The 10,199-nt window shown below is 38.0% G+C and overlaps 1 protein-coding gene across 2 annotated transcripts; it reads right to left on the bottom strand.

Annotated features, from left to right (window-relative positions):
- Positions 1-6,183: 6,183 nt before the first annotated feature.
- Positions 6,184-9,935, bottom strand: Rh5 (Rhodopsin 5). 2 transcript variants are annotated; one of them, XM_011316749.1, is made up of 9 exons: positions 9,734-9,935; positions 9,462-9,659; positions 8,128-8,319; positions 7,840-8,055; positions 7,630-7,760; positions 7,374-7,546; positions 7,124-7,281; positions 6,968-7,063; positions 6,184-6,558 (listed from the first exon to the last, which is right to left on the bottom strand). In XM_011316749.1, the coding sequence occupies exons 2-9, from the start codon at positions 9,533-9,535 to the stop codon at positions 6,447-6,449; spliced, it is 1,152 nt and encodes a 383-aa protein (XP_011315051.1). In that variant the 5' UTR covers positions 9,536-9,659; positions 9,734-9,935; the 3' UTR covers positions 6,184-6,446. The 2 variants fall into 2 exon arrangements, with proteins under 2 accessions (XP_011315051.1, XP_011315052.1); XM_011316750.1 differs by having other exon boundaries at positions 9,462-9,644.
- Positions 9,936-10,199: the final 264 nt, after the last annotated feature.

The following is a 10,199-nucleotide window of genomic DNA, read 5'->3' as shown; positions in this document are numbered from 1 at the left end:
CCGAATTTGAATTTGGCGGTTCGACTCGACCAATGAGGAATTAGTCCTACGCATTTCGAGATATTTCGACTTGGGCGAACTTCATTTCTGTTTCTACTTTCATAATAAGGAATTACTGTGAAGATGATAACTACTATGTTTATTAATGTTTATCTTTATTAATGTTAATGTATTGGCACAGCAAACACTTCCAGGTGATGCATTGTGAGTATTACCACAGGACATGATAGTTAGCACATCGACCAATACAAATCAGCAGAAGATGACGTATGCAATACCGTATCCCACGAATGGCACATATTTCGGAGAATAATAATGAAATTGTGTAAATAGAGTTTTCCGTCAGAATCATTGCAGTATCTAAGCCATATCTTTGTACTAGGAGAATAGAGGAACAGTAGAAGACCTTATCCGTTGCGATTCTCGGAAAATTGCCGATATGGTGAGTTCATTGCACCGGCGATGAGAAAAAAAACACGGAAAAAGAAAACTGTGCAGTGAGTGCCGCATATCTATACCACCTTTCCGATATTTTCTATTCGCGTGTTAAATATTAATTTATAAAAACAATTTCAATCTAAAACTTGCAAGCTTACCAAAGCTGAAAATTCTTGGTAGAAAGAATTTTTCTCCCGTTCCGCACTGTTATTACCACATATTCGAGGAGTAATGGTATTCTCTGAGGTTTTGTATACACTTGCACATATATCTTCTGATTTTTGTTATCACTTATCCACTGAATACTCCACTTAGCACATCAGTATTGAGAAGTTGTAGAGAGCAATAGAACAATTAACCACTTATTGTGTATTAATCTTAATAAGCACAGTGATTTATAAACCCAAGTATTTAGATATTCGTATGAAAGGCATAGATGACTGTCGTAAAAGTAGTGACATCATTGAAAAGACGAACTACATTTTGTCACGTCTATTTTGTTTTTGTTCTTCATTGATTCTCAGTGGCAAATGGTACTGATGTTAAGCCTGTAAGTTGCCAAGAGCACGTTGGTCAATGAGGGCTCAACCGCGACTCACCCCTACAGAAGACGGGGATTGACTGAGTTTTGAGGGGCAAGGGGAACCCCCAACGATAGTCATCACAGTGCGCATGCCTCCAATGTCCCTCCTATACGGAATGTCGCTGGAGGGTGTCTGAAAAAAAGTAGGAAGGGAAGAAATCCGTCAGGTAGATTCATCGTTGAATCACTCTTATCTAGCTTTTCTTTCTCTCTTCTTCCTCCTCCACTTCTGTGAATAAATATTTTTTCTTCTCTGCTCCTCTGGCCCAATCCTTTTTTACAAAATCAGTGCCTGCCAGCATCGCCTCTTGTATATTTTTGAGTTGAAATCACATTGAATTTACAGAAATGGTAGTGAGAATTGGTTACCAGACTCCCAAACTGTAAGCATTTGCCCTTGGAAATATGAAACTATGTAACTATTACGAAGTGAAAGGGGATATGTTGATGATAGCTATTCCAATTCTTCGACAATCACGGAGTAGTATCGCTCTCATCTCCATTTAATCGAATCCATTAAATTTTACAGGATTATGAAAGTAAACCTTAGTTGATGCACGCCGTAGCCGATATCGTCTTCGGGTACTTCGGAGGGTGTCTTAAAACTCGAGAGTAACGTCTTGAGGTGTGTAAGGGTGTATATTCTGAATTTTTCTCCGACTTTTGGCTTTGGGGTCTGCACAAAAAAAAATACTATTGGTATTGTGGTATCTCATTTGAGTATTATTGAAGATACACAACCATTAGGTAATGAACACCGGAATTGGTCTCTGTGTCCTGTTTTCAGCGAATTATACACATAAGATCATGTAAAAGTGTAAATTGTAGGGTTCTCCGTATTTTACAGCATAAGAAGTCCTTTTCCCACATGACCAAAATACTTTGCAATACGTTACTGTCTGTCTGTCTACTTTATTGGATTTCTTCTCCTTTACTTATCCGATATTCTGTGGAAGTGACCGTATAGCTTGGACACCCAGAGTGCAGAAAGGCTTATTCAAAATTATTGGAATGTCGTCTTCTAGACATTCCTACTGAGATCCCACAAAACAACATTGAGCATATATTGGAAATCTTCCAATAAAGTTTCCATCTTGAATAAGATATAGTAATTGGCATTCATATAGTCGCTGTACAAGCACATAATGTTCACAGTGGATATATTTTCCCTATCCTGGGAATACCATCGTTGGAAGTTAAAATAGTTTCATGTGGAAATAAGTTTAGGTGTATCGCGGCATTGCAGCTGTTTGCATTTGCTCACAATTCTCAGGCAAAAGCCTGTATGTACCTTAACCTGTGCAACACTTCAATTATAATGGTTTGCTTTAATGATCATACTAGTAATGAACATAATATTTCACAATAGTCATCATATAACCGATGAAAATTGTTCATACTGAATTGTTGTCCGGTATGACGCTGTAGATTCAGTTGTGATCATCCTGAATTAATTGGATGCTCACAATACTTAACCAATCTATCCAATTCTACAATTATACTGCTAATTGTAATCACAAATATTAGTGCTTGATTGGTCAAATCAAAATCGGCTGTCCCATAAAAATTATAAAACCACAATAATAAAATATAGCATTCAATTCGATCCTACTGGATACTTTAGGAAAATCCTTCCAATGCATGTATATTCTGATTTTATCAATACCGTGGTCGTCTGCTTTTTCTTCTCCTTCGATTTCCTCTTTTTTATTATTTCTTTCACTCATCTCTTTTTCGTTGAACCATATTCGCCAAATTTTTCAGAGCTCTCTTCGTTTCTTTTCTTGCCATTATAGTGACTGGGGTGAAGGGGCTTCCAATTGTTCACGTAAAGTATCTATATCTATATACAGTAGAACACCAAGGCCAGGAGTCTCAACTCCCCTGCTGCCGTGTGGATTGGAATCCCACCTCTTCTCTCCTCTTTCCTCCTCCCATTTCGATTTCAATTTAGCCTCGTTCAGTCGCAAGCAAATCTCGATCGTAGACATTTACTTCCGGACAGTTAAGTGCGCGACGTGTCGAGGGTCACACACCAGACTATAGGACATTCCAAATATCAAAGTTACCAGCCCTCAATTCCCTTCTTTGCCCCTCATCAGTTGACGCTCTACCCTCCAACACCTCAACTTCTACCGTTCCCATAGCAACACACTCGAGTTCACTCGAGCGTCATTGTCTCTAAAACATTTCTCGATATATATATATATATATACATACATATACACAAAAAGAAAAAGTTTTGTCCAAAAAGCTCTGGTATCCCGCGGATGCAGGAGACCCTAGACCGTTTCGCATGTACCCCTTTAGTATTCTCCAGAAACATTGTACTCGTGGCTCTCTTTGTTACTCATATTTTTTCTCAGCTCTCGTATACCCACAAGAACTTTGGCTCTTTAGTCGACGCCACTGGGCTCTCTTAAGAAGTACACTCAACCGGTGAAAACCCTCTTATCGCCAGTCATTGGCCAGACTAAACTTTGACTGCATTCCTTCATCTTTTTTCCGCTTCATTTCATTCCGTCCTCTTTTCATTCTTCATGTGGTGGTAGAAAGGAGTTCTTTTGCTCACTCCTTGACATTGATATTTCCGTAAATGTATTGAAATTAATGCAATTCATCTTCATAGATGTTACATGGCGGAAAATGTGTGATATCGTGATTAATGAGTATATTTTTTTTCTCAACAGCCCATGCTTCTGCTTCCCCTTTCTCAAGCCATCCGGTAGCAATGTAATGGAGGTAGTTTGTACGAACAGAACATTTTGCTCGGTCTAATCGGGTCAATTTGATACCACCATTGTAGTTTATTTTTTTTCGGAGAAAAAGAAACGCCTTCTCTACACAATGAGAGAAAACAATACCATAAAAACAAACGGAGAAAAGGCCATAGATTTCTCGTATTGTAACAACAGTCATGGGATACATAATAGAATTTTCCGTGGATAACTTTGTACGATTACTTCCAGCGGAATCATCCACTTACCTCTGCTTGACTAATTAAAATAATCATATTTATGTGGGATATTATTTGATATAAAATGTCGACGACACCTCTTGAAATACAGAGGGAATGCTAGTCTCTGATTGAATTTTTTGTGATCGATAAATTTCCTCTGGCACATTCGTCTGGGCATATTTAGTCATGTTTTTCGATTATAATTTTAACAATAATGTTTTAAATAATTCAGTTCAGTTTAGTTCAATTAACACATAAGGTGCAGAAAATTTGGAATTTTGTGCGTCGGTCCAAGAATTTTAATCGTGTATGTTTGTATTTTGACATACAATTGGGTATTCGTGTTTTCATAAATTTCGGGAGAAATGGAAATATTCGCCATTTTTCAGGGGATGATCCAATTGGCAATGGGATTATCAGTAGAACATGAGTGGATTCCGTGCAATTTCTGTTGTACCGGAAAAGACGACGGTCATGGCGATCAAGTACCAACTGTCTGAACAGTCCGATGCATGTATAACCCCAGGTACCCTCTCTTCCAACCAATCATAACTATCCACCATTTCTCTCTTTCACAGGGCTATACAGTACTGTGGTGGCGCTAGTCGCATAGTGTGCACGATAAATATGCCAAAGGGGCTTGCCATAAATCCCGTGTAATTGAATTTTCAACATCTATAACTGGTCGTAGCGTGCGACCGGAGGAAATGGAAATGCAGACGCATCTTGGACATTGTTTTCTTCCGGTGCAATCGCAGGAGCAGTGGTTTAATTGAAGAAATTAAGGAAGGAGAAAGATATTGAGCAATTTGATATAAATGGAAGTGAACCACTCGACATTATTCAATGCATCACGTTCTACAGTAGACTTCTCCTTTTAATATCCAGGAGAATTTTCCTCATAATATTGGAAACGTTTATTCGAGGATATACTAAAAATTTCAAGGATAACAGAATTGTGGGAATACCTATTTCAATCTCTGGTAATATTAGAACTTTAATTAATGTTTTCTCATCTTCTGCACTCATAATTCACGGAAAAATCTTCGTTCTTTCGCTTCAATGCCTTTCCATTGGCTCGTGACACATAGGATAGAAAACTTTGATTGTACAACGGGAGTCCAATGAAAGAAAGTTAGGAAAAAATGCAATATATAACGGGAGTGGAAGTGAGATGGAGAAAGGTTGAAGGAAACTGGAAATGAGTTCGAGCAGTCGGGACCAATGGCAAACAACGAGTGATAGCAGCCGCAGGATATTTCCCTTGATCTTTTGGTGTTGAAATTGTAACAGAAGAAAAAGAATAGTGGAAAAGATAGGAAACAGCAAGCATGAATCGCTGGTGATTGGAAATCTAAAGGGTCGTGTCATTGCACAATTCATATATTTTAGATAAAAATACGGATTCACCAAATGTGTTATAAAGTTCAAAGGAAAATTGAAGATGAAATATAACTGAATTTTACTTCCACATATCCTGAAATGTCCCGAATATATTTAGAAATATTCGATTTCTCTACAGATGTCAATATAAGAGATTTTAAAAACGATAAACGGACAATGAAAGAGATTATGGGCCCTGAGTGAATTATATCATAAATCGCAATTAAAAATATATATCACAGTCTCTGTACAAATTTTTCTCCGTTTAGTTTCCATTTTGTGCAACCGATCTAGGAAACCATGTACATTTATTATTCAAACGACATTATGTTTCTTACTGCCAATTCAGAGTATGTAGATTCGTCTTGTAATGCATCCAGTTCAAGTACAAATTTTACGAGTGGTTGGTCGTAAAATCGGTAGAGAGTGATCGAAAATAGTTAATTCTCTATGTTCCGATTGTTCTTTGCGCACGCTTTATGTATGTCGGTGTGTGGTCATTAAAAAAAACGATCAAATTCAACTTATATACTGACGTAGTTCTCTCCAACCATATATATCCATCAAAATACATGAAGAACAAGTGAACTTGGTACACCATATGTACCATTAACAATACCGCTCATATGAAAATATTCAAACAATTAGTTTGTTATCAATCTCAAGTTTGTAATCAATGTTATCCATTGTCATCGAAGTGACGAGATTGGAGAATCGGTCGAAGAGGGCAGCACAATATATTCTCACCAAGTAGTAAAGATCAATATTCACCCGGCCCCCACGACCATTGCGGAGTTTAGAAGAATTCAATGAAATCGAATGAATGCTTCCAATTGTTTTATTGATAATTTGTTGCTATACATACTCATTTCCTATGGAACAGTCCACATTTACATGAAGCGAAATTTCTGGGTGAAAATGAATTTTGTGAATGCCTCAAGTTTCCCCGAAAAATTAATCCAACAGAATTGACACTCGAGAGAGTCTGCACTGGTGGTGGTTGATAATGCAGTCTCCTTGAGTATCTTTGATGATTACTGTAGCTTCAGATGTTCATTCAAATTCACTAGTTCGGCAGACCTTTTAAGCTTCGTCGGTAGTGATTTTCTCAGTTACTGCGGATGTATTATCGTGAGTTGGTTCTGGCTCGTGAATACCCATCCACTTACATCGTTTTTGCAACTCCAGTCGGTATCTGGTGAGAATTGCAAATTAAATTATACCATCGAACGAACTATCACCATTGTTGCGCTGAGAAAAAAAAACACTGATCATGGATTTCCGTGATTATTGATCGTCATTCAATCTTGTAGTCTCGCCTTGATAACGATATTCACACATGAATATATTTATTTATATAAATTATTCTCTGTTAGTTCAGTGCGATCCAAACGTACGTGGACTTGATCAAAGTCCGCACAGTGTTGATTCAAAAGCATAATCGTTTGTGAAGAGAATCTTTTAAAATCAAATGAAGATTTAGCGGCATGGATTGGTAAATATTTTGTGAAAATATTAGCTCAAGGATCTGGTTGGTTGGTAGTGAAAACAAGTCTGTTGGAAATTTTCCTTTTTTCTCAGAGTATTTGAACATAAAAAATTACCTTGGATGATTGATAGCGTAGATCCATGGATCTATGCAAGATACTGTTTTGGCGAATAATGCCGGAAGCATCGTCGAGAAGGGTGTCAGTGCGTCCCTGATGATTGATAATTAATAGTCGATAAGAAATTTCGATCATGATAACTCAATTACTTACCGATTTCCAAAAGTTGCTGTCATTGCAACAATTCCGTAAGGCGTCCACGAGCAAACAAACAAGAAGAAAATTGTGAATGCAACCTTGGCGATTCTCATTTCCACGCTTCTTTCTTTATCCTGGTTGGATTGTAAGGATTTAACATTCATCTTTTTCGCCTGGAAGAGAAAATCCAATGAAGAATGGGGGAGGTTCAATAAAAACTCTTTGCCGTGGAATCCTCATGCTAAGTGGATTGAAATTTCATTACCTGATCATGGAGCATTTTCTCATGTTTACGGACAGATCCAATTAATTGTGAATAGCAAAGAACAATCAATGCCATTGGAATGGCATATGACCAGACGAATATGCTACCAACAAAAACTCTTGTGTCCTGATCCTCGGTCAAGAAGTCAAAACTGCAGGTTGTCAAGAAACCCTCTGCACTCGGAAACCAAAAGTATTACTTCGCAGAGGTCGTAATCCATTGAGATATTAAATGTAATGGACTTGATGTCATTTACCTGGTACAAATCGTCCCCATATTCTGAACATGGGTAAAAGGGTGAATGGCATAGTCCAGAACCAGGTTAAGGCGATGATTACTGCTGCCTGCTTACCATTTAAACGGCCATCAATTGGACAAGAAATTGTCCTATTGATTCATACAATAAAAATACCATTACTCAAGACGTACTGAAGCCGAATAAATGAATCGAAATATATTTCCATACTTATAGCGATCAAAAGCAATTGCCGCGTTATTGATTGCAGAGCCAATTCCGGAGATACTTCCGAATGCTGCGTAAAGATCACAACCAAGTTCCCAGCCCATTGGACGCTCTAGATAACTATTTATAAGGAACATTGGCATATCTAACATCATTATCAGATCGAAGATCGCCAAATTTATGACGAACATATTTGAAGGTGTTCTCAGTGATTTTGACCTGGAAATAATGGGCCTCGGTTTCAATGGATTTAGCACCCGGAGAAACAGAATTCATGTTGATTATACGTACGTGCTAAATATCCATACCACACAGCCATTACCCACGATTGACAAGCACATCAACATGAAATAGATCAAAGAGAGACCGATATGCCAGAATTTTCCGGGAGCTAGAAATCCACGCCAATAGGGATGCACGAGATCAGAATGTTCTGGTGGAATATTCCAGCCTAACAAGCGGTCCTGCATTTGTTGAACTTGTCTGTAAGTGTATTGAAATTTAATTTTTTATGATGGGCACCCCTAATGCATTCACTGACAGATACGGGCCAATAAATTAATTAAAAGACCGCAGGAGAATCCCGGATGCATTGAATTATGGTTGTAGAATAATAGGAATCGAAGTTAATGAAGGTCACATAAATATTTTGAGATATGAGATATAATTAACGATCAACTAAAAGGCTTGGCCACCATTTTTTCCATAACAGTAGAACTCATTTGTGCAAATATTTTTATTTGCCGAATGGCTTACGGAAAAAATATACGAATATCATTTCCGCTAATTAGCCTATAGCGCGTTTTCAGGTATCACCCAAATTGAAATTATACCTTATTATGAAATTGTAATATCTCGCGTTTGTCCAATGAAGAGTGGATTTAAATAAATGCATGCAAAGAATTGTGTCCAATATTTCTTTCCAATTGAAACGAATCCATTCTAAATTTAATGTTCATTAGAGGATCCTCAAGAGTTTATTGGAAGCCACCGTAATTATTGATTGAAAAATCTTAACATTTGCATAAAATTTTCAATTCATGATTGGATTGTGAATCAATAGCTTAAAACGTCGTAGTACAGAAATATTCCACGTGTCATTAATTCCTCGCCGTATTGCCATTGGTAGACAGGTTAATGACGAGAAATGTTCGGTCAAATGAGAGCTTTAGATGTCTATCACAAAATTAAGCCTGATTGGATTACCAGCAATGGACAATACCGAGTGATTAGCCCAGAGGCATCTGAATACAAACACGGTAGAAATACACAGCAATCGTCAGCAGACTGACTCGACATTGAGAGCTGCCGGGAACATTATACTCTATCCCACCCTTGATGTACTTTCTTCATTCCATTTTAATTTTTTTTTTCCGCTTCATACTCTTACTAGCTCTATAACATTTTCCACCAGACTCAGTGCTTTTCGTTCTATCGCCAGGTCCGCTTTAATTTTCCCTAGTCTACTTGGTTACCCTCCAAGGCAGTTGCCAATTCCATCCGCTGTAGCCAAGAATCTTACCCCTCTACTCACCCCCTTTTCTTCTTTCTTTCGATCCACTTTTTTTTTCCTCCGTTCGACACAATACCGAGTGATTATCAAAGAAATAATCAGGCGCACTCACCCAACTCCACCTACACCGACTCCACCAACAAAGGCCTGCATTGGGCTGATTATGTTGCTATCGTTGAAGTACATCTTCGGTCTCCTATTTCTTCTTCACGTCTATGTTCTTCTTGATGTTCTATTGCTTTCAGGGATTCCAATGTTGAAGGAATTCTGATCCGTGGTTCCTCCACGCTATTATCTGTAAGTGAATTCACTGGAATGCAACTCCTAGTTAATAGTTATGAATTAAAAAAATCTAGAGTATATGTGAATTAGGAAATGTCGTACATGATGAATAAAGAAGGCCGCTATCCGTCAATGGTCAATATCAGAACCAGCTAATAATTCGAGGTAAATTTGGCAAAGAAACGAAAGTAAAATAGGGAGTTGCGATAGGTTGCTCTGATTTAGACACGAGGGACAATCGACCACAAGCTTTATTGTTTGAAGTGAGACGCGGGGCGATGGGTTCGGGAATACGTTCCGCAACTCACTTGGGTCTCATAGTACTACCCCATTCCCTTTTATACACTCGTGTACCAAAATCCCGAATGGCGTGCTAGCTGAGAATTTAATTCGATTTGCAGATGGGGAAACCTTTTGTTCGGCTCAGGTCGACTGGTCACGCGATTTTATATCAAAATATATCCCCTTTGCACCACCCATCATCCAATCTATTTTCTCGCTCTCTACTTATTTTCTCATGTTATCTCATATTCTCTGACCTTCTCCTTTTGCTCTTCGTTATTAAAAC

Source organism: Fopius arisanus, unplaced genomic scaffold (genome assembly GCF_000806365.1).
Source record: "Fopius arisanus strain USDA-PBARC FA_bdor unplaced genomic scaffold, ASM80636v1 scaffold00008, whole genome shotgun sequence".
In the NCBI taxonomy this organism is placed as follows: Eukaryota; Metazoa; Arthropoda; class Insecta; order Hymenoptera; family Braconidae; genus Fopius; species Fopius arisanus.
This window is presented reverse-complemented; position numbering and strand designations above follow the sequence as displayed.

Bases quoted from the DNA above. Each gene is read 5' to 3' on its own strand.
- Rh5 (XM_011316749.1), bottom strand. From the start codon at position 9,535: ATGTACTTCAACGATAGCAACATAATCAGCCCAATGCAGGCCTTTGTT. The intron at 8,056-8,127 runs GTACGTATAATC...CATTATTTCCAG, and splicing joins GTGGTATGGATATTTAGCAC to GTCAAAATCACTGAGAACAC. The intron at 6,559-6,967 runs GTAATTTTTTAT...AATTCTCACCAG, and splicing joins TACGCTATCAATCATCCAAG to ATACCGACTGGAGTTGCAAA.